Source organism: Molossus molossus, unplaced genomic scaffold (genome assembly GCF_014108415.1).
Source record: "Molossus molossus isolate mMolMol1 unplaced genomic scaffold, mMolMol1.p scaffold_m16_p_4, whole genome shotgun sequence".
Taxonomy (NCBI): domain Eukaryota; kingdom Metazoa; phylum Chordata; class Mammalia; order Chiroptera; family Molossidae; genus Molossus; species Molossus molossus.
Window position 1 is genome coordinate 66,125,016 of NW_023425377.1, and position 24,484 is coordinate 66,149,499.

General features: G+C 49.2%; 2 protein-coding genes across 6 annotated transcripts in view; both read right to left on the reverse strand.

The window, feature by feature from the left end:
- SLC25A42 (solute carrier family 25 member 42) overlaps positions 1 to 5,601 on the reverse strand; it is a 37,696-nt gene extending 32,095 nt beyond the window's left edge. Inside the window, exon 1 of one of the 2 annotated variants that reach the window (XM_036241105.1) lies at positions 5,550 to 5,601. The gene's annotated coding sequence lies outside the window, so the exon portion shown is untranslated. The remainder of the gene's footprint in view (positions 1 to 5,549) is intronic. The other variant, XM_036241104.1, reaches the window with a different exon arrangement.
- Positions 5,602 to 11,333: 5,732 nt separating this feature from the next.
- The window catches only part of ARMC6 (armadillo repeat containing 6), a 39,515-nt gene continuing 26,364 nt past the window's right edge, over positions 11,334 to 24,484 (reverse strand). For 3 of the 4 annotated variants that reach the window (XM_036241103.1, XM_036241101.1, XM_036241100.1), the window contains 5 exons: positions 16,690 to 17,263; positions 15,018 to 15,163; positions 13,986 to 14,117; positions 13,487 to 13,624; positions 11,334 to 12,203 (listed from right to left, as the gene is read on the reverse strand). In XM_036241103.1, the coding sequence (XP_036096996.1) occupies positions 11,991 to 12,203; positions 13,487 to 13,624; positions 13,986 to 14,117; positions 15,018 to 15,163; positions 16,690 to 17,263 (1,203 nt within the window). In that variant the 3' untranslated portion in view covers positions 11,334 to 11,990. The remainder of the gene's footprint in view (positions 12,204 to 13,486; positions 13,625 to 13,985; positions 14,118 to 15,017; positions 15,164 to 16,689; positions 17,264 to 24,484) is intronic. The other variant, XM_036241102.1, reaches the window with a different exon arrangement.

A 24,484-nucleotide genomic window follows, 5' to 3' on the forward strand; every position in this document is an offset into this window, starting at 1 on the left:
TATCTTCTCACTGAGTTCTTGCATGGGGAAGGGTCTAGGGTGATCTCTGGGGTCTCTTTTATTATTTTTAAATTTTTATTATCATTTTAATCCTCACCTGAGGATATTTTCTATTGATTTTTAGATAGAGTGGAAAGGAGGGACAAAGGAAGGGGGGCGGGGGGAGAAACGATGTAAGAGAGACACATCAATTGACTGCCTCCTGCGCAACCCCTACCAGGGTCAGGGATCAAATCTGCAACCTGCAAATTTCTAGGTATGTGCTCCTGACCAGAAATCAAACCTGCGACCCTTTGATCCATGGGCCAACGCTCTAACTGCCAAACCAGCTAGGGCTCTGGGGGCTCTTTTATAAGGCCACTAATCCCATTTGGGAGTGCTCCACCCTCATGACCTAATCACCTCCCAAAAGGTCCCACCCTCTGATACCATCAAATTGAGGATTAGGTTTCAACATAGGATGAATTTTAAGGGAAGACACAAACATTCAGTTTAGCACTCCTGCCAATACCTTGACTTTGGCCTTCTAGCCTCCACAACTATGACAATAAATTTCTGTAGCTTTAAGCCACCTAGTTTGTTACAGCTACCCCAGAAACTAACATGGCAGAGCCTGAGACCAAACCTCCTAGTGCTGGCCCATCTCTTGGGTAATGACCTGTCCCTGGCCCTGAGGTCACTGCTCCCCTCTCTGGACTTCAAGGGCTCTGTGTTGGCAGAGCTTCAGCAGAAAACTTGGCTTCCGGGGAACTTCGTTGAGACTCTAGAATCCCAGCACTCAGCTGCAGCAAAAGGTACACAGTGAAGAAAACAAATGTTGACAAGTGTATTTTAAAAATAGCACAGTGAGCCCTGGCCAGTATGGCTCCATGGTTAGAGCACTAGCCAAGCACCAAAGGGTTGTGGATTCGATTCCTGGTCAAGGGCACTTAACTGGGTTGCTGTTTCGATCCCTGGCCCCCATCGAGGTGCATGCAGAAGGCAACTAATCTATGTGTCTCGCTCACATCGATGTCTCTTTCTCTCTCTCCCCCTCCCTTTCCCTCTCTCTACCTTCCTCCCTCCCTTCCACTCTCTCTACAAATCAATGGAAAAAATATCGTCAGGTGAGGATTAACAAAACAAACAAAGAAACCCCCACAGTAACCAGGGAGGGGCTTCAGAAAGTGGGGGCTCACTCTAATTCTTACACTGAGTGTTTCATTATTCCTTCTACCTTGGTTCTTTTCATGTGCACACTATATACTTTTTGTTAAGCAATAAAACCCAAACAAGCCCTAACAAAACTCAAAGAAGCCAATATCTCTGATCATCTCAGTATTCCTCTAATATCTAACTGCCAAAATAGAAAAGAACAAAATATGGGGTGGCATGTGGGAAAAGGCCTGACCTCCGTCTGATGACATCCTCCACCTGGTGCCTATAATGGGAAATCGCCAACAACTGAATCCTGAGACAGCTTCCCAAATAGATTTAACATCTGACTTCTCTCAATCTCATCTGACATCTTCATTCTTTTGCTGCTTCCAAGTGGGGAAAAAAAAATTAGCAACAGCTAAACAGTTATTCCAGCCAATTGTTCTTGTTAGGGTACCTCACGTTTGTCAAGGTACCTTGTGTCCCACATCTCAGGATGTGCCCTCCTGGGACTCCGGGTAATGCCCCATCAAGCCCAAGGTTTCCTTCAGAGCTATGTTGAGGAGGAACTCAGATATTTCTTGGATTGAATTTTAGTCTAATTAAACAGAAATATAACGTTTAATTACCACCACATGGGCCAGAATCCCTAAGAGATGAACAGAAAGCAGGGAAGCAACATTCAAAAGGATCTCCTGGGCTGTTTTTTTACCTATCAGATTAGAGCGACCAGAATACTTAAAAAAAAAAACACAACATACTGGCTGCTGGAGGATAACACAGGCATTCCAACTTCACAGCTGAGAGACTACTGACTGCAGAACCTCTCTGCAGGAACAGTAACCATTTTAATGGACATGTCCTTTGGCCTGGCCACTTCTAGGAAGCTGCTGCATTGAATGTAAGCTCCAAGAAGTCAGGGAGGTTTCAGAGTGCCTGGGCCACACACATTCACTACATATTTGCTCATGCATGATTCTATCTGTTCAGTGCACTTTGGTTTGTAAAAGAAAATATAAGTGACTACTTAGTAAGAGACTGTATAAAATCAACCTGGCCCGTGTGGCTCAGTGGATTGAGAGTCGTTCCATGGACTGAGAGGTCCCTGTTCAATTTCCGGCCAGGGCACATGCCCGGGTTGTGGGTTCAATACCCCAGTAGGCAGAGTGCAGGAGACAGCCGATTGATGTTTCTCTCTGTCTCTCCCTTCCTCTCTCTCTCTAAAAAATCAATAAAAACATATTTAATAAAATCAATATACCCATTTGATAAAATCTGATGCAAATTTACCAGTGGTTTAAAAGGGGCAGGGGATATACTGCCCCCTTCCTCCCCTGTCCTCCAAGCATAGACTATCTCTGGAAGGAAACAGAAGAATTTAACCACGGTGCCTCTGAAAGGGGATGGGGTACAGGTATGGGAAGATCTGCCTATTTTACTGTATGCTTTTTTTTTTTTTTTTATCCTCACTCGAGGACATTTTTCGATGTATTTTGTTCAGATAGAGTAGGAGGGGGAGAGAGAGAGAGAGAGAGAGAAAGAAACATCGACGTGAAAGGGACACATTGAGTGGTTGCCACCCACACGACTCAACCAGGGCAGGGGACAAACTGCAACCTAGGTACGTGCCCTTAGCGGGAACCGAACCCGGGTCTCTCCGTACTGCAGGCCAATGCTCCAAGCGCTGAGCCAAACCAGCCAGGGCCTGTATGCTTTTTATAAGTGTTTTTTTTTTGTTTGTTTTTTACCGTGTACATCAATTACCACATCAGTTTATATTTATATATATATTTGTATATGTATATATGTGTGTAGGTACATATGTATATATAAAATGTGTATATATATATGGCTCTGGCTGATGTGGCTCAGTTGGCTGGAGCATTCTCCAGTGCACCAGAAGGTCCGAGTTTGGTTCCAGGTCAGGCACATGCCTGGGTTGCAGGCTCAATCCCCAGTTGGGGTACAATTGGGAGGGAACCAATCAATGCGTTTCTCTCATATTGATCTCTCTCTCTCTCTCTCTTCTTCCCTTTCTGAAATCAATAAAAAATTAAATGTGTGTATATGTGTATCAGTGTATAATATCTACATATATATACATAGATACACATACATTTTATTGGACAGAAAACCCCAATGGCTTCCGTTTCCATAGAAACTGAAAGTGATATGACCCTCTAGAACATTTAGAACATTCTAGCAACATCTCTGCAGGGAGAGATGGGGTGGGGGAGTGGTCATGTAAGAGGCACTCTGTAAGCCTCACAGGAAAGAGCACTTTTTTTTTTTTTTTATCCTCACCCGAGGACATTTTCCCATTTTTTTTTGTTCAAGTAGAGTGGGAGGGAGAGAGGGGAACAGAGAGAGAGAGAGAAACATCGATGTGAAAGGAACACATCGAGTGGCTGCCACCCGCACGACCGACCAGGGCCGGGGGCAAACTGCAACCGAGGTATGTGCCCTTAGCGGGAACCGAACCCGGGTCTCTCAGGACCGCAGGCCGACGCTCTAACCGCTGAGCCAAACCGGCCAGGGCGAGCACCTTTTTTTTTTTTTTTTTTTTTACAACAAAGCCACTGGTCTCCTTCTGTGCTGCACACAGGCAAATCATACTCCCAGGATTGAAAAGTTCCAGAAAAATCATTATCCCCAGCACCACACGAGGTTCGTTTTGCAGTTTAGCTGTAAGTGTCTGTAACATTAGCTCCCTCACTCTAAAGTGTTTGCTTACTCTGGGTTCATCCCATTCAAAAGTCTAAGGAGCTCCCTCAGGTCAGTGACAGGCCTCAGTCTGCAAGAGTGGGGGCCAGAGGTCCTGCAACTCCCTTCCACGTGACCTTGACAGAGGCAGGACCATAGGAATTGAGGTCCCACTCCCCCAGCACCCCATCCCCACCCCAGGGCTGGGAGACTCCTTCTCCAGTAGTGACCAGGGGCTACCCTTCCCAGCTCAGTCTTTCTGGACCCAGTCAAAGTGATGATGCCTGAAGAACAGATGCAGGGAGGGTGGGGGTCTCCTCCTCTGCCAACCCTTCAGACATAAACACAACAAAATAGGAGAGGGCAAAAATAGGAGAGGTCCACCAAGAATGATCAGTAATGCTGAGGAAGGGGTGGGCTCTGCCTCAATTAAGTCGCTTGAGGTTTGTTAAATTAAAATTAAAATAGAGCCCTGGCCAGTTTTGCTCAGTGGTTAGAGCGTCGGCCTGTGGTCCAGAGAGACCTGGGTTCAGTTCTTGCTAAGGGCACGTACCTCAGTTGCAGTTTGTCCCTGGCCCTGGTTGGGGTCGTGCGGGAGGCAGCCACTCGATGTGTCCCTTTCACATCGATGTTTCTCTCTCTCTCTTCCTCTCTCCTCCTCCCACTCTACCTGAACAAAAATGGGAAAATGTCCTCGTGAGGATTACAAAAAAAAAAAAAAATTAAAATGGAGATAATTATGGCTTTGTCTGAGATAGGATTACTCTAAACCCAGAAATCACTTTATAGACCATCATAAATGGAAAGACAGTTTCTGAGTGAGCTTTTTTCACCTGTGTGTGTGCAGTGATCCTGAGAGAACGAAGTTTGGAATGTTGGAGGATCTGGGAGGGGGGGGCGGTGTTGAGGATTATAGAGGTGCACAAACACAGGTGCATAGAGAATAAAGTACCAGCAGGTGCACTGACTGGGGGTGTGAAGTGACTGGAATGTTGCTAGGGGCACAGGACAGGTGGTGGTGCTGGGGTGGGGGAAGGACCTGAGGGCTTTGACCCAAGTTGCTGAAACGAAGGGCAGCGAGAGAGGTACAGACTTGGATGTCAGCAAAACCAATAGGCCCAGACGTTGGTGGAGGGACGTGAGTTTGTGGTCATAGGCTCAGGTGTTGCTGTGGGAGTACAAACACAGTTGTGGAGGCGGGGCTGGGTGTAGAAGACAGCTCCGGGTGGGCGGTATCATCAAGACGGTAAGTCTCAGGAGATGTAAGGGATGTTCATGAGTGGCGGCGCGGTGTTAGGTGTATGAGTGGGACCGGAAGTGGGGACATAGGGTCACAGGCGTGTAGGGGTGTACACCTTACTATGCTGGGTGCCTGGGGGCGCGGCCCCGGAGGATGTCAGCTAGGCAGCCAGTCTCAGGTGTATGGGGTGGGGGTGCTCAACGAGAATGGACTCGGTGCCAGGTGTGCGTGGGCTGACGGCAAGGGGCTCATATCCGGCTATGGGTGCCCCCAAGAAACACCAGACGCAGGGTGAGGGGCTTTGTCCTCTCCCTGCCCCCGCGACACTGCTGTCATGCCCTGCCTCGTCCGCCCCCGCCCCCAGGACCCAGGACTGAGCCATGCCTCGCCCTGACTCGGTTCGAGGGGCACTCGCCCCCGACGCCTGCGCAGCCCCCGCGCTGCTCGCGCGCCCCCCGCGCCCGCTCACCGGCTGGGACGCGTCGCCGTCACCGCCGCCGCTGCCGCCACCTCTAGCCACCACTGCCCCGCCTCGCGTACCCCACTAGCGCGCGCCGCGGGAGGGGTCCATGACGCGCTCCAATTGGCCGCACAATAACCAATCAGTGATGGAAGCGACAATGATTGGTTGGTATGAAGACGACGAGCCACCCCTAAAGCCAATCGCTGAGGGAATGGAGGCGGGGCTATTGGGAGAGACTCTGGATATCTGGAGTGGTCCCGCCCAGCGCGAGGTGCTGGGAGGTGAGGGCCGGGAGGCGGGCGAGAATTGGAGCACTGGCAGAAGACAGAAGACAGGCAGCCCTGACGACCAATAGCCGGGGAACAAGAACAGTGGCTGAAGCGACTAACGCGAGTGGAACAGAGGGAGTAGCCTGTAGGGCGACGAGGATTGGCTGCGAAGTCGAAGGGTAGGTCCAGAGGTCAGCCGCAAGGGCCGTGGGCGGTGCGCCACGGGCGGTGCTCGAGTGTGTAAGGTACAGTTAGGCCCAGAGCATGGCGGCCAGAGGTGCCCTCGGACGCTCCGCATGAGGCCCCCTGAGGCTGCGTAGAGTGGACTGGGGCCATCGCAGCCAAAGGACTCGTGGATAATCACTCCCCATTATTCCCCTGCAAACGACCGGGAGAGGGCAAACTCGCTAGAGTTCACTAAGGCTCGCCCTCTGCAGCCGGGTTGGTGTGAAGACATGGAAAGAGGTGGAATCCTACTCACACGCTTTGTGATTTTTCTGGAAGGGTTTGACTCCGAGTTCAAGCTGTCTATCCCGCGATCCAAGGTCATCCCAGTCCGGCCTCATCCCTCATAAACCTTTTGTTAATCTTAACCACAATCCCATGAGTTCAAAGCGACCATTGACCCCCTTTTATAGAAATCAGAGCCCAGAGTTCAAGCTCCTTATCCAACATCACAAAGCACTTCAGTGGCTGAATCCGGGAGTGAATCTAACGCAGTCTTCTTTTTCCAAGGGGATAAGGCTGGAGAGACTCAGGTTCCAATTCCTGTTCAGCCACTGACCCACGACCTTGGGCACTTTGAGCCTTTTTCCTCATGGGACAATTTCTACACCTGGAGAATGTATATCCCATCCCTTGCCTTGATCTTCTGGTAAATGCCTTTGACCCACAGCAGGTTACATCAGGCCTGTGAGCCTCAGCTTCTCGGTGAGGTGTGGTTCATGGAATTCTTTGCAAATGAACATCCAGTGCTCTGCTGTCACTGGTACCTCCCCTGAGCTCACCTGTTCTCTGACTCCCTTAATCTCCAGGACACAAAAGGTTACAAATGTTCTCAGATAGTGTCTCTTATTAGTCCAGTTTCAGGCTGGGGTTGGTGGAGATCCAGTTCAGAACCAAGGAGTCCTGGGAGGGAGCAGGGCTGAGCTAAGCCTATAAGGGCTCACATTTCAGGGCATTACTGACCCCTGGTAAGTGCTTAATCATGATGTCTCAAAGGGCCCTCTTGGAGGAAATGACGGGCTCATACTATGGAAGTCACTAGCCCAAGGCTACATTATGACTACTAATATTCCCATGATATTCCTGCCTCCTCTCCCATACTTCCTAGCTGTAGTTTGCTTCCCTGAACCTTCAAGGCTTTGGTCTCCATTCTGCCCTCCAGAGAAAAGGAGGAACCAGAGTCTGCCGAACACCTACTTAAGTGTCAGGTCCTTTCCAGGCCTGGTACTTTCCAAACACCATGTCATCACATAACTTCCAGATGGGGTGACACTTTGCAGATGAGAAAACCTAGCTTCATGTGGCAAGTGTTCCTTGCTGGAAGGGTGTGGGACTGGGTTTGAATCCTTGCTCTTTATGACTTGCTGGCCATAGGACCTTCAGCAAGTGACTCAAACTCCCTGCCTCAGTTTCTCCAACTACCTCCTAGGGTTGATGGCAGCATTAATGAATTGAATGGAAGCAAAACTCACAACTGTGTTGGTCTGCAGCGAGCACTCACTGAGCATCTGTGATGGACAAATTGTTCTTGGGGCCTCTGTTTCCCTTTTTATAAACAGCACTTTATGGAATGTGGATATAGACCAACTGTGGGTGTGAACTGCCACCCGAAGAGGGAGATATTAATGCTGAAGGAGTCCCCACTCACAGCACCCACCTGCCAGGCCCTGAGAGGGAAGCAGCAAGCTCCTGGAAAGTCCCGTGGTACCCCCAGGGACAGTGCCAACTGAGGCAAGGGTTGGGCAGCAGTGTAGCAGCCAGCTGCTTCTCCTGATGGTGCCAGAAACACTGGCTGGGCTCTGGCTTCTGTTTGTTTGTCAGCAGGCTGGCGCCAGCCAACCTTCCTGTAGCCTTTCAGCAATGTCAGGCAAAGCCCCTTGGAATCAGCAACTGATACCCCCATCATGGGCACCTTAGTTATGCCTGGCCAGGGTGCCCAGGATCCTAGCTCTTCTGAACTGAACTGCTGGCCCTGGGCAGGATACTGCCTCTTTGCCTCCTCGTTTCCTCTACTCGGGGATCCCAGGAATCATCTCACACAATAGCAATGAGCCAGGCCCAGGCACAGTGACAGGACTTAATCAACCAAGATCAGAGAGCCATTTGCCCAAGGTCAGGTTAGCAATATTGGCAAGCAGAGGAGGGGGCAGAGGCAGGCCAACCTGGGTTCTTATCCTGCTATGGCTCCTCAAATGCTGGTGAGTCTATTTCTCATCTGTAAATGGGGTTCACAGGCTTTGCATCTCAGACATGTGTTGGCAACCCAGGAGCCCAGGCCCTTCCCTGGCTGGATGGACACAACAGTGACTATAGCCAAGCCTGACTAGTCTCAAGGCATTCTCTGCCAGAGACTGAGAATCCTGGCCACTCATCCAAGAGCAACCAGCAACAGAGGCACAGCCTAAATGTGCTGGCACCTCCCTTGCAGTAGTGTCCCCATCAGCCCACATTTTTATGTCATCAACAAGGTTGGGGAACACTCCTTAGAAGGGTGCTGTGCCGGGCACACCCCCAGCCAGGCCTTGCTGGGAGCCAAAGCCTAGTGCAGTGACATACACTTAGCCCATTTTCAGGTGAGGAGGCCAAGGCTAACCTGAGGTGGCAGAGCAGTGACTAGAACCCAGGCATGGCCAACTTCTGTGAGATGTGGGGTCTTCAGCTGGGCATGGGATACCCAACCTGATGACATCCAAACAGGCCCTGAGTGCACCCACTGAAGATGCCCATTTTCTCAGGCTAAAGTGGGAAGAACTGATAAATGGGAACCACCCATCCCTGAAGAAGCCTGCAGCTGTAGGAATACTGGCCAAAAGCCCAGAGGTGGACCTTGGCGGGGAGGCCTTCTCTCCAACCACCCTATATACTTATTCATTTATTCAAATATATGTTCAGAAATGTTTACAGGAAGCTGCGGCAGAGCAGGGAAGACAGGAGCCTACCCACATGGAGTGGGGAGCAGACAAACAGGAAAGTATACAAACAAGGGGAACTCAGATGGTGTCAGAGGTCAGAAGCATAGCACAAGGGGTGACAGGACTGTGGCATTGGGGAAAGGCAGAGGGAAGGGTGCTCCAAACAGAGGACACAGCATGTGCAAAGACCTGAGGTAGGGAGGCTGGTGTGGCTGAAACCATGATTAAAGGAGAGCATGGGGAAGATGAGGGTGGGAAGTAGGCAGGGCCTGCCTGGAGTACAGTTTGGTTTTATGGGGAGAGCAATGGGCAGCCATGGGTAGATTAAGAGCAGAGTTGGGGCAGCTCAAGAAAAGCACCAAAACCAGACAAGTGACACAATGGCTGCCTCAAGACCAGCTGCACTGACTAATGACCCCTGCCCTGGAGCCGACCAATCAGTGGACACCATGACTCTGAAAGTGTACACCTGGAAAGCTGATGAATATTCTACTGAGACCCTCCTCAGAGACCTCCCGAAGATTCTCACCTGTGAGAGATAAATACCCTCAATGCAAAGGTCCCAGCAGGATCTCTCCGTCCCTAGAGCACACCTGCTCTCCTTTCCCCACAGGCACGTGTGTCCTAAACTCTAAGGGACCCCACAAGACTTGCAACCAGGGGAGCAGTGGGCAGTGGCTAACCCCCTGAACCTGTCTCCAAGGCCCCCCTTTCTCTGACTTCTAAGTGAACCAATGCAGCTCGGCCTCAGCTCTTCTATTGCTTTTTCTAAACCCTTCCTTGTTTCACTGTCCTAAGTGTGCTTTGCTATGACCAATAAATTCTTGCTTGCTTTGCTGCACTGTCTCTTAACTGAAATCGTTCCTTCAAGAAGACAAGAACTGAGGTCTCATTGCCTTGCCAGTAACAACAGAACCATCCCAAAGTCACACATTTGGCTGACCCAGGAGTCAAAGTCAGGGCAGCCTAGAGTAGGCAGGGTATCCTTCTATACCCTGGCCAAGTCCCTGGTGACGAGGGTCAGGGAAGGGTGACTGGGGCAGAGGGTCATGACAGCCCCACTGAGCTGGCTGGTCCTGCCCAGCTGAGGGCAGGGGAGACTTGAGCAACACAGAAAGGTGGGTGGGGATAGGGTGATGTGCCCACAGCTATTTGTATCAGTCAATGTCCATGGAAACCAGAAGCCTTCTGGGAAAAGGGCTTAAGGCTTAAGCTGATGTCAAGAGTGGAATTGGGGTCCTTCACAGGCTAGGGGAAGTGAATGACCAGTAGAAGGGTGGGGACTCGGAGAGGGGAGAGGGGCTCTTAGGTGCAGGCTGGAGGGGCCAGGCACAGTGCCTGGAGCCCACTAAGGGGTCTGAGGTTCCTCTGACCCTGACTGGGCCATGTGGAATGCATGAGCTGCCAGGTGACCACAACATGCCCCCTAAGTGTGACTAGAGAGAAAGCTGGGGTTTGCCAAGCACAGCTGTCTGGGGACCCAAGAACACTTGGGGGTAGAATGGGAATCAGGGTAGCAACAGTGTACAGGTGGGGAAACAGGTTGAGAGAGAGAAAGTGGGCTACCTAAGCCACCCAGCAAGGACCTCAATGTGGTCAGGAGAGGGAGTGCAAGATGTCCTCCTGGGGTGACCAAGGTGAAGCTAAGACAACCAGGGACCTCCCATGTCCCAGCTCTGTTCCAACACTGAGGAAGGGCTCTCTATCCCTCCCCCCTACTCCGTTTTATGGAGGATTAAACAGAAGCTCAGAGAGGTTACATCACTTACTGAAGGCCACATAGCTGAGTGGGGGTTGGATGCTGAGCTCCCCAGCTCTCCAAGGAGATGTATGCTCAGAAGCAGCAACCTAGGTACCTGAAGACCCCAAGCTCATGCCAACCATGGCCCCAGCAGTCTGCCTGGCTGAGGCCAACATCGGATCCTATATCCCAGGCTATTCTCAAAACCTCTCTGCTTTCCTCAGCAACCCTATGGCCTGCCCAAATGTCCACCCCTCTCTGGGACCACTGGCTGAAGCCCACAGCCCCCACTCTCAGCACCATGGAATAGATCCCTCCATCCTTCAACCAATGGTCTTTTTTTTTTTTTAATGTTTTTATTTATTTTTTTAGAGAGGAAGGGAGAGAGATAGAAACATCGATGTGAGAGAAAAATATCGATTGGTTGCCTCCTGCTTGCTCCCTACAGGGGATAGAGCCAGCAACCCAGGCATGTGCTCTCACTGGGAATTCGATCGGGGACCTCTCAGTCCATTAGATGATGCTCAATCCACTGAGCCACACCAGCTAGGCTGGTCCTTTTGTTTTTTTTAATATATATTTTTATTATTGGTTTTAGAGAAAGAGAGAAAGGGAGAGGGAAAGAGAATGAAACATCATGGAGGAAAGAAACATGGACCAGCTGCCTCTTGCATGCCCCTACTGGGGATCAAGCCTGCAACCCCAGTTGGGAATTGAGAATCGAACCACTGACCTTTTGGTGCATGGGACAACGCTCATCCAATTGAGCCACACTGGCCAGGGCAAGCAATGGTCTTTTATTACGAGGAAGCAATGGCTGGCCTGGGGCCCTGGATACGGACCAGCCTCAGTCCCTGCCCTCTGGCCAGGAGAGCAACATATCTTTGACCCATTTACAGTTCAGAAAAACAGGAGCAAGACAACAATGGACTTGAAGAGGCAGGAGCAGGACACCTGCCCCATTCTGAGACTGACCAGTAGCTGCCAAATTTCAGGTAGCCCTTCACTCCAAGAAATGCTGAGAAGGCCCTTCTGGTAGGAAAGGGCTGGCGGGGCTAGGCAAGAGGGGCCGTACCAACGCTGTTGGCTGGTGATAGGAGCACAGGACCCAGTATAGATGCCTTACCAGTGCTCCCTTCCCACCCCTCAGGTTGTACCTGGCACCTACCAGAAAAACGCCTCTTACTGAGTTGGGGGGAGGAATCTTGGGGCGGGGGATGGGCAGAGTGGCAGGACATGGATCTCCACATTTACTGAGTCACATGACTTGCCCAGAGTCACAGCCTAGACTGAAGCTGGGTCATGGTGCCAGGTTGCCCTTCTGTCCAGTCCATAGTTCTCGAAGCTCTACACGGCACCCCAGGTCTCGCAGGGCTGCCTTGGCCACATCTTCGCAGTCTCGATGGGCAACACGGGCCTGCACAATGAGTGCTTCGGCCCCCAGGTCCAGGATGAGCTGTGAGAAGGCCTGGCTGCGGGCCACTAGGTTTCGAATCAGCATGCAGGCCTGTTTCTGGAAGGGAGAGCAGAAGGTGAAGGCTATAGGCTGGTGTGTGAGGTCCTGAGGTGGGATCCACTCTGACCCTAGGGTTATCCTCATAACACAATGGGTCAGTGATGACCACAGTCAGCATTTGGTGGGTGCTATGCTATGACTCATCAGGCCAGATGCATCCCTTCACTTCATCCTCTCAGCAGCCCTGGAGGTAGGGTTAATTCCCCATTTCCCAGGTAAGGACACAAGCTCAGACTGGCCAAAGGTTCAGCAGGTGGGGCTGATCCTTCAGGTATGGCTCCTCAGTCTCAGAGTCTGGCAGGGGCCCCAGAGGAGGAGGGCAGCAAGACAGAGAAGAGGGTGTATGCACAGGGCCATCTATCAACTACACTGGTACTCCTTCTGTTAACATTTGTACCCTGAGTATCTGCCATGTATGGGTACCTAGAAGCACTCCAACAAGGTTTCCACCACCAGTGGGAGAGTGGATGAGGAGCAGGTACAGTGTGGGGGATCCTAGCCAGGGTGGTCAGGAAAGGACAAGTAATAAGCCAGCCAAGGGCACAGTGTCCTGGGAGGGCTAGGAGAGCAAAGGCCCCATAGGGACCATAGCCTAGTGTGTCTAAGGATCATGAGGAGGACCCAGTGCTAGGAGGTGGTGCGTGAGTTTCAGGCCAGGGTGTGTGCATGGCTCTGCCTATAGTTCAGCCCTTAAGACTCCCCAGAGATGCCCTGGCTCGTTTGGTTCAGCGGTTAAAGCATCAGCCTACAGTCCAGAGAGACTGGGGTTCGGTTCCCGCTAAGGGCACGTACCTCGGTCGCAGTTTGTCCCCGGCCCTGGTTGGGTCATGCGGGTGGCAACCATTCGATGTGTCCCTTTCACGTTGATGTTTCTCTCTCTCTCTCTCCCTCCCTCTCTATCTGAACAAAAAAATGGAAAAATGTCCTTGGGTGAGGATTAAAATAAAAAAAGACTCCCCAGGGAGGCTGGGCAGCAGGCCAAGGAAGGCAGAACCACCCAAAATCCCAGCAGAGTTCATCTGCTCTCCCCCATGCATTCTTCCTCCCCAGATTCATAAAAAAGGGCCTGTAAGGAAAGATCAAATGCAGAAAGAATAAGAAGAACAGGGACAATATACTCTGCAGGATGGCATGTAGCTGCAGGACTACAGGAACTAGGAAGGAATTAGAACCCAACAGGATTGGGCCATAACGGGGATGGGGACAGGGACAGTGAGGGCCTCCATCTGGCTCCCCACCTGCATGCTGGGCTCCTGCCTCTCCTACTTCCCCATACCCACCTGCACACTGGCCTCCTTCGGGTGTGCCTTCATCGCCTCCAGTGCAGCCAAAGCCCCACCGCCCTCCACAATAACTCGGCTGTTTTCTGGCTTGCGCAGGGCCAGGACGCACAGGGCTGCACAGCTCTGCTCACATACCTGCAGAGTGGGTCACAGGGATGGCTGAGACCAGGCAAACAGACCCCCACTATCACCAGCTTCCCAGGTGAGTACCCCAAGACCTCACCTGGACAGATCACTGTCAGTCTAGGTTGTGTACTAGACCAGCAATAACAAGAAAAGTATCAGGGTGACAAAGCTCTCTGTCCCCCCACCAACTCTGCTTGCCCTGACTCTCACTCACCAGGCCCTCCTCCACCCTCACCTTGCCTGGTCCCACCCCTTGCCCCCACCCCTCCCTCTCCTCCACTTGAGGAAACGGAAAGAGCATCATGCAGATATAGTGACTGAGGTGGAATTCCAGACTCACTGCCCCACTTCATGTGTCCCCTGGTGGTACCTGGGGGCTGGCCAGGTGCTGGGTCATGGCAGCCACAATGGACTCTATCCCACCTGCACGGACAATGGCATCCTTCACATCATCATTGCCTGCAATGGCCCGCAGGGCGCTTAGAACCTGCTTCACAAGGTCCTATATGGAGGGCACAAAGGGGTCACGTCCTAGTGCAGCCAGCCCTCCTCCCCCTGCACCAGGCACCAACTGATAGGTTGCTGTATTGTGGGAGGGGGTCTCAAGGGAAGGTCTGGGGCTGTTCAGCAGTCTGAACAAGAGCTGGGACTGCCCTGGGGTGCAAAGGCATTATGTAACAGCAGTGTTACTACTCACTGTATAGAGAAGGCAGGGGAGCTGGACCCCGTGGTTCCGATGACCTTGACACCCCCCCTACCCACTCCACACACACACAAAGGGGGCTTAGGTCAGCAATCAGAAAAACAGGTTTCCCTGGCCTTGGCTGCAGACTCAGGGTGGACACTGACTGACCTGACTGGCTGCTGTTACTGGTGGGGGTCAGGGATAGCAAGATCATTGCTGCCAGCAGCCAGGATCCCTGGCCCTAGGCTGGGCATGTGGAGAGGGGTTGATAAGTGACTGTTACATGAATGAATGATGGGTAGGGGCCCCTGCCCTGTTATACAGATAGGGAAGCTCAGGAAGCGAGGGGTGGGCCTCACTCAAGCATCACACAGCTAAGCCGAGGTCTAGGTCAGCCCTGGTGACCCCCACTCCTGTTCCTCCTACTCCTGGTAGAAAATATCAAAGTGCTAAAGGACAGTAAGAAAGGGTGGATGGATTTGTCTGCCCTCAAACTTTAGTTCCCACCTATGGGTCTATGAGAAGTAGGTATTATATTTTGGTTCTTGGATCAGCAGACAGGCCAGGTGTGTCCTGACTCAGGCTTGGGTGGCTGGCAGGGGCCCAAAGGGACAGAGTTTCCTGAGAGGCTGTAGCCATCCCCAGGCATGAAGAAAAATGTCAAATTGAAACCCAGGCAAGGGGAATTCACACCCTAAGACAGCTCTGGATGCCCACCTGGTGGTCGCTGCAGTTGGCCAACAGGGCCACCAAGACTCCAAGGCCCCCAAGGTCTACAACCTCCTGGCAGAACTCGTTGCGAACGGCCAGACGGGACAAAGTGCTGCAGAGCTCACTCAGGACACTGGGGTTGTCAGGGAATGCTGCAGAGAGGGAGGGAGAGGAACTATATGGGTGAGGAGGGGGCAGAGGACCAGCCATAGCTCAGAGCCAGCAGTCCTGGTTTGAATCCTGCCTGGCAGGGTGGCTGCCTAAACCAGGAGTACCCCAGTGAACTCGACCAGCTGTCTGGATGTGCAGCGCCCCCTGCTGGCTTCTGAGGAAGACACTGGTTGTCTTGCTCCCCCACCTCTTAGCGGTGCCCCAGATAAATTCCAGACCAACTGATGGTATCACCTAAAAAAAGAAAACCATAACAGTGCTATAATAAAACACCCGGGACTATTTTTATAATTTGGGGGGTGGGAATGACCTTTCTAAGTACAACAGGAAACCCAGAAACCATAGAGACACATGGATAGAGTTGACATGGCAGAAATGAACACAGATTTGAGGAGCAAGTTCAGAGGCACAGGGAGGAGAGACTGCACCAAGGCCTCTCCTGAGTGGAGGGTGGAGAGCCATAATTTATGCAGAGTTAATGTGATAGTCAGTTCGTCAGGACATCCATCTGACTTTAAATAAAGAGGAGGACCTGGATGGTGACTTGGATGGTCTTGGTGGGCCATCCAGGTCCTCCCCCTTACAAGGAAAACTACTGAAGGCCTTACAAAGGAAACTGAGGAGGAAGAAGTACCCCTATGAACTGTGGTGTTAGGTCTTGACCCACAGATTTTAGACTTGAAAGCCCCATAACCACAGGAGTCAACTCCTTGCAATAACTATATACCTACATATCTTACTGGTTGTGTCTCACTAGTAGACCCCTGACTGAAATGAGCCCCTGTAAATAAATAAACAAGAAAGATGCAAATGACCCCTCAACAACGCAGCCTGACTTCCAAGATGATCAGGAGCTATTTCTACTCTCTGCAGGTGTACGAAGGGAAGACTGAGGTAGGCCCATCTCTCTGGCAGACAGGGCCAGAGTCCTGCCCATAGGCCTGATCGTGGAGCCAGAGCCACAGCAGGTAAGAAAAGAGAACTCATTCTTCGAGCACATTCAGTGCACCAGACCCGTTAGGCCTTTTTTGGAGGGGGCAGCAGATGGGGTGCTGGTGCTTTGGGATCTGAATGTCAGCACTGCAACTTCCCATGGCTGGCTCACTGTGGTTACCCTGGAGTTAGGAACACATACATGCACAAAAATTTGTGACAAAGTGTAAACCAAAGTGTAAACTGCTACCTGGGACCGGCCATGGTGAATGCCAAGCAATACTCCCCCTATCTTTGGAAAATACCCTTGTTTTTCCTTTTGGGGAGCTCTCCTCCACTCTGTCTGGTTGGACAGAGCCAAGCCTCCTCCCCAAATGACTTTAGACATGTCCACAGGACTTGGTCTTGGCCAATTAACACTGGTTCTCCTGGAGCAACTAGGAGTAAGGATACTGTTCCACAAGGGTTGCCATGGAAGTGGGATGAAGCTAAGAGAGCAAAGTGGAGCCAGGAGCCAGCCATGCCTGAAGTAATCATAAGCCCTGACACTAACTCTTGACACACCTGCTCCTACCTTTGGCAGCCTCGATGATCACCTTCAAACCTCTGTTCTCCTGCACAATCATCTTGGCATGGTTGTGGGCATGGCCAAAGGGCACACGAATGTCGTCATCAAAAGTCATGATACGGAGGGCCCAACAAGCCTCCCTGACCATGTCAGCACAGTGGTTATGCTGGGCAATGGCAGCAGTTAATAGGGGCAGCACACCAGCCTTCACCAGACTCTGCCGATTCTGCTCATGTTTCAGGCAGGCATGGCGTATGCAGCGGATCCCAGAGCAAATCAGATCAGCTGTATCGGCATTCTGGGCCAGAGTGGCCACCAGCAGCTTCAGGCCCTCAGTGTCTAGGAGGTCGGGTTGGCCATCAATCAGTGCTGACAGGGCGTTGAAGGCCTGGAGCAGGAGTCCCTTGTCACACGCTACAGCCAGCTTCCAGGCAGTGAAGAGAATGGGGTAGGCGCCCTTTTGAGCTGCCAGAAAGCGGCAGGCCTTGTGCTGCTTGCATTGCTCACAAAAGCGGGCAAGTTGCGCTGACACCTCCTGGGGGTGATAGCAGGCTACAGACTCCTGCAGGTCTTCCAGGATCTAGGAAACATGGGAGAAACTCAGTGTCAGCTCAGCCCAAAGAAGGCCACAGTGACAGTGTTGCACCCCTTCTGGATCCCTTCCCCCTGGCATCTAGGCCTGCTCTGGAAGTTCCGTGGGGAGTTGTCAGCTTCCGCACTTGTGCTTTTAGGAGCCTTGAGCTTCAGAGGCCACATAGAAGTAGAGGCCCAGCGCTCTTAGTGTCCCTGCCAAGAAGCCACATATACAAGAACAGATGTATTAAACATTCCAGCTGTGGTTGCCACTGCATGAGAGGTCCCAAGCAAGACAAACAGGAGAACTGTCCAGCTGAGCTCAGTCAACCTAGTAGAATCACAAGAAACAATAAAATGGCTATTGTTTGGGGTTGCTTATGTGGCCATAACTAACCAACACACTCTCCAATGGCCAACTCCCCAAAGAAAGTCAAAGACACCTTCGCTAGACCTGCCCACACCACATCTCCTGTTTGTCTTTCTTATTCATTCCACAAATATTTACTGAGCATCTGCCAAATAAAACCACACTGTACACACAGCTGATTCACTCAAATTTAACTCTAAGCCTCTGGCGATAAAATAATAATGAAAGAAAACAATCTGATCAGGACAGACAAGTCTAGCTGCTATTCAACTCCATGACCTCAGCACCTGCCTAAGCAGGAGTCTTTTTTTTTTTTTTTCAATTTTTTTTACCTTTATTGATTTTAGAGAGAGAGGAAGTGAGAGGGAGAGAGAGAGAAACATCGATTGTCCACCTTCTGCATGCCCCCCACTAGGGATCAGGCCCAAAACTTGGGCATGTGTCCTGACTGGGAATCGAGCCAGTGACATTTTGGTGCCACACCAGCCGAACCTGAGCAGGAGTCTTAAGACAAATCCATAAACACCTGTCAGAATGGCTATCATCAATAAATCAACAAACAAGTGTCAGCAAGGATGTGGAGAAAAGGGAGCCCTCGTGCACTGTTAGTGGGACTGCAGATTAGTGGGGCCACTATGGAAAACAGTATGAAGTTATCTCAAAAAATTAAAAATGGAACTGCCTTATGATTCAACAATAACACTTCTGGGAATTATCTGAAGAAACCTGAAACACTAATTGAAAAGAATATATGCACCATGTTCACTACAACATTATTTACAATAGCTAAGATTTGGAAGCAGCCCAATTGCCCATCAGTAGATGAGTGGATAAAAAAACTGTGGTACAGCCCTGGTCGGTGTGGCTCAGTTGGTTGGGCATTGTTCTGTGCACCACAAGGTTGCCGGCTCAATTTGGGGTCAGGGCACATGCCCGGGTTGTGGGCTCAATCTCTGATGGGGGACATGCAGGAGACAGCCAATAGTTATGCTCTCACATCAATGTTTTTAACTCTCTATCCCTCTCCCTTCCTCTCTCTCTAAAATCAATTAAAAAACCCCCATATTTTTAAAAAAGCTGTACAATGGAATACTACTCAGCCATAAAAAGAAGGAAATCTTACCTTTTGCAACAGTATGGATGGACCTAAGGAGTATTATGCTAAGTGAAATTAAGTCAATCAGAGAAAGACTAATACCATATGATATCACTTATATGCGGAATCTAATGAACAAAATAAACTAACAAACAAAATAGAAACAGACAGGATGAAGTAAGGGAGCTGGGTGAAAAAGGTGAAGGGGCCCTGGCCAGTTTGGCTCAGTGGTTGGAGCGTCGGCCTGTGGTACAGAGAGACCTGGGTTCGGTTCCTGCTAAGGGCACGTACCTCGGTTGCAGTTTGTCCCCGGCCCTGGTTGGTCGTGCAGGTGGCAGCCACTCGATGTGTCCCTTCACATCGATGTTTCTCTCTCTCTCTCCTCCTGCTCTGTCTGAACAAAAAATGGAAAAATGTCCTCGGGTGAGGATAAAAAAAAAAAAAAAAAGAAAAAAAAAGGTGAAGGGCCCTGGCATGTCAGGCTCAGTGGTTAGGGTGTCAGTCCACCGACTGAAGGGTTCGATTCCTGGTCAAAGGCACATACCTGGGTTGCAGGTTTGATTCCTGGCTCTGGTCAGGGTCATGCAGGAGGCAACCAACTGATGTGTCTCTCACATTGATGTTTCTCTTTCTCTTTCTCCCCCCCCCCCCCCCCGCGTCCCTCCCTTCCATTCTATCTAAAAAAAAAAAAATCATGGAAAAATATCCTTGGGTGAGGATCAACCAAAATGAAAAATAAATAATTAAATAATATTTTTTTAAAAAGGGAAAAAGGTGAAGGAATAAAGTAAAAAACAACAATAAAAAAAAACCCCTCATAGACAGACAAACCATATGGTCATTACCAGAGGGAAATGGGGGTGGGTGGAGGCAGGAGAAGATCAAGGAGAGATGTGACTTGGGTGGTAAACACACAATACAATATACAGATGATGTATAATAGAACTATACACCTTAAACCTATTGATTTTATTAACCAATGTAACCCCAATAAGTTTTAAAAAAGACAAACGCATGCCCCTGGAGTTTCTGAAATCATTTGTACACCATCCAGTGAACACAGTTCTACAGACACCATCAGCCCAAAGGGCTTTGATTTTGTTCAGCTGTCCTGAAAGGCAAGGGTGCCTGTCAGTCAACCGATTTGTGGACTTAACTGAGTATATATTATAACAAAACAGAATATTAAGAAGTTAAAACCAGAGCAGTGACTTAAAAGGTGCTCCACTCCACAGCACTAATTACCAGGGAAATGCAAATCAGAACCATGAGATACCATCAAACCCTACAGAATGGCTACTATCAAAACAACAAAAAAGAGGTGGGCAAGGTGCTGAGAGGTCAATAGCTGCCTAACCGCCCCAGGCCCTTGAAGTGGCTGCAAAGACTCATGCAGAGGCCTGGCTGGGCAGAGGCCCAGGGCTGCACTTGGCTGGGCTGTGACCCAGCTGTGGCCTCAGCAGCAAGGCCTCCCTGATGCCAGTTGGGGCTCTGTAGAGAACAGAGGTTGGGCCTGGGCTGCAGGCCTATTTGCCTGCACAGGGTGGATGCGGAGGTGGCGGAGGCCCAGCTGTGGCCTCGGCAGCAAGGCCTCCCCGATGCCAGTTGGGGCTCTGTAGAGAAGAGGTTGGGCCTGGGACTGCAGGCCTATTTGCCTGCACAGGGTGGTTGCAGAGGTTAATTTCTCTTAGCATAACATCACATGCCTCACCAAATTGGCCTGACCAAATATAGCAGGCTAGTGTTTAAGCTGATAATTTTGTATGGCCCTCAAATGATGTTATAAATATCCAAATGGTCCTTGGCAGAAAAAAGATTCCCTACCCCTGCAAAGAAGAGCTTTGTGCTGTCTTCCTCTTCTGCCTCTGATGCAGAATTTGATGCTGTGCTTGGATATTTAGAGTATGTTATGGATGACAAGTTCCAGTTACGAGAAATTTCATGGACAAGTACTACCAGTAAGTTTGAAGACACTGAAAAGAATAAACTCACCTACAAGCCTATTTTAAATGAATATATTTCTTTGGTAGAAAAGTATATTGAAGAACGGCTGCTGGAATGAATTCCTGGATTTAACATGGCAGCCTTCAAAACAACTTTACAACACCATAAAGATGAATTGGCTGGTGACATATTCGATATACTGCTCACGTTTACCAATTTTCTGACTTTAAAAGAAATATTTCTGGACTACAGAGCATAAAAAGAAAGCCAGGAGCCCTGGCCGATTTGGCTCAGCGGATAGAGCATCAGCCTGCAAACCAATGAGTCACGGGTTCGATTCCGGTCAAGGGCACGTACCTCAGTTGCAATTCGTCCCTGGCCCTGGTTGGAATTGTGCGGGAGGCAGCCACTCGATGTGTCCCTTTCACGTCGATGTTTCTTTCTCTCTCTCTCTCTCCCTCTCTCTCTCTCTCCTACTCTGTCTGAACAAAAATGGAAAAATGTCCTCTGGTGAGGATAAAAAAAAAGAAAGCTGGGAACTGGACTTAAGCAGTGGTTTACTGGTAACTTCACTGTGCAAACCATCCTCTATGCCAGCTTCCCAGAAAAATCTGCAGCATTAGGTCCCAGCTCTAGGCAATGAGATTATTTTGGACATTAGCTGCCTAGTGCATTGGGAGAGACATCAGCTAATGACGGAAGAATAGATCTTGGAGAGACTGGCCCTGTTCTGCAATTCTTCATTAACATCAAGTATTGATGGGTTAAAAAAAATTACCTGGCCCTCCTGAGACCTGTTTCTTCCGAAAAACTTTGTGTTCAGTAACGCTAGTACTACTCCCTAAGTCGGACTCCTCTGGAGTAAGTCCACATTCAACCCAGCATACATGCTTGTGTGTCCACACAAAAATTTCAGTCCTTCAGCCTCAATGGGGTTTTTACTGTTTGGGAGCATTTATCTAGGATGTTAATCAAGCCAGCAACTTGTCTTGAAATTTCTGGAACTCCTACTGTCACAGTGAGTCTCAGCTGTAGGAATCAACTGAAAGAGATGTCTTTTACCTAAAAGCTACATGTTAAAGTAAATACTAGTCTTTTTTTTTTTTTTTTTATAATATTTATTTATTTATTTTTTTATCCTCACCCGAGGACATTTTTCCATTTTTTGTACAGATAGAGTGGGAGGGGGAGAGAGGAAGGGAGAGAGAGAGAGAAACACTGACGTGAAGGGACACATCGAGTGGCTGCCACCCGCATGACCGACCAGGGCCGGGGACAAACTGCAACCGAAGTACGTGCCCTTAGCGGGAACCGAACCCGGGTTTCTCCGGACCGCAGGTCGATGCTCTAACCGCTGAGCCAAACCGGTCAGGGCGTAAATACTAGTCTTACATTTGCAGTCCCTGTATCATTATGTCTTCTGCTGGTCCCGATGTAGTCCCACTGTTTCTAGAACTCTCTTTTACACCTTTTTATTTTATTTTTTTTTAAAGAGAGAAGAAGGGAGAGATAGAAACATCAATTGGCTGCCTTCTGCACACCTCCTACTAGGAGTGAACTTGCAACCCGGGCATGTGCCCTGACTGGGAATCGAACTGTATTATATGCTGTGTGTGTTTTTAGTTGTCAGTGCTATGAAAGTGAAAATGCTTTCAATGTCGGTGCTCCTATTTTACTGGGCACCAGTGAATGTGTGCTTATGCTGAAAGTAGGCTAAAGGTATTATTTTCTCCTTTTACTATATCATATTAAGTGTTTGTGCAGGTTTACTTAAACTTTTTCTGTATACATCAGTTTGTTGGGGTAGAGGGTCTGCAATTCCTTCTTCCTATCAAAATCTTCTTACCAAGACAGTGTTCTATAGAAAACAACTTTACTGCTCATCTATCTGCTTTGATTTAGTACACTGGCTTAACACAATGTCTGATAGAACATTACTGACCAGAAAACAAGACTGTCACATCTCCAGACAGAAAAAACATAGTTCAATTCCCAATGTGGACTTTAGGTGTTTTTAAAGGAAAAATAAGAATCCGTATTGACTTTTCACTTGGCTGTTATGGTTTTAAAAAATAAGCTACAGGCTATGTTTTCTGTACTGATGTGGCGCCTATTAAATACTTTTGTACCATGAGTAAAATTTGAGTTGTCTTGCAAGAGCCATAATTCTAAAAAAAAGAAAGAAAACAGAAAATAACAAGTGTTGGCAAGAATGTGGAGAATTGCAGCCCTTGTATAGGTGTAGCTGCTTTGGAAAATAGTCTAGTGGCTCCTCAAAAAATTAAGTACATGCCTTGGCCAATGTGGCTCAGTTGGTTGAGAGTCATTCCATGCACCAGGAGGTCACCAGTTTGGTTCCCACTCAGGGCACATGCCCAGTTGCCAGGCTTGATCCTTGGTAAGGGGCATGCAGGGTGCAGTCAAATCAATGTTTTGTTCTCACATGTATGTTTCTTCCCCTTTCTCTCTCCCTCTCCCTTCCTCTCTCTCCAAAAATCAATTAAAACTCTTTTTTTTTTTTTTAATTTAACTATAGAATTACCATATGATTCAGCAATCCCACTTCTGGGTATACACTCAATTTATATGTTGTTGTTTTTAAATTGATTTTTGGAAGAGAGGAAGGGAGAGGGAGAGATAGAAACATCAACTGGCTGCCTCCTGCATGCCCACTACTAGGGATCATGCGGGCAACCTGGGCATGTGCCATGACTGGGAACCAAGCCAGTGACCTCCTGGTGCATGGAACAACTCTCAACCAACTGAGCCACACCAGTGGAGCTACACTCAAAAGAATTTAAAGCAGGATCTTGAAGACATGTTTGTATATCCATGTTCATAGCAGCATTATTCAAAAATAGCCAAAAAGTGTAAACAACTCAAGTGTCCATCAATGGATGGATAAATTTAAAAAATGTGGTCCATCCATACAATGGAATATTATATAGCCATAAAAAAGAAGGAAATTCTGACACATGCTACAACATAGATAAACTTGACATTATGCTCTGTGAAATAAGCTAGACACAAAAGGACAAATACTGCAAAAATCCCACTTACACGAAGTTCCAAAAGTAGTCAGATTCACAGAGACAGAAAGTAGAATGGTGAGTGCCAACAGCTGGAGGTGGAGGAAATGGGGAGTTAGTGTTTAAAGGGACAGTTTCAGTTTGGGAAGATAAAGGATTTCTGGACATGGATGGTGGTGATGGTTGCACAATGATGTGAATGTACTTAATGCCACTGAACTGTGTACTTAGAAATGGTTAAGCCGGTTCAGCTCAGTGATTAGAGCGCTGGCACAAGGACCAATGAGTCACGGGTTCAATATCGGTTTAGGGCATTTACCTCGGTTGCAGTTCATCCCTGGCCCTGCTCAGGGTCGTGTGTGAGGCAGCCAGTCGATGTGTCCCTCTCACAACATGTCGATGTTTCTCTCTCTCCCCCATCCTCTCATTCTGTCTGAAGAAAAATAAAAAAATATGCTTGGGTGAGGATTTAAAAAAAAAAAGAAATGGTTAATTTGGAAGATTTTATGTTTTGTATATTTTACCACAAAAAAACAAAACAAAAACAAAAACAGAAGAAATGAAAATGACCAATATTTGCACATTGATATCCATTAAATTTATGGGAAATCTTTTGTCCTGATCTTATCATAACACTCAGTCTCTGAGTCAGCTGGCTAAGGGGATTATCTTTATGGTTCCTAGGTGCTGCCTGCAACCCCAACACTCTGCAGGCTGGCTGAGCAGAGGACAGATGCTAATGTGGAGGTGGCAGAGGCTGCTGTGTTCCACCCGTGACAACTCAACATG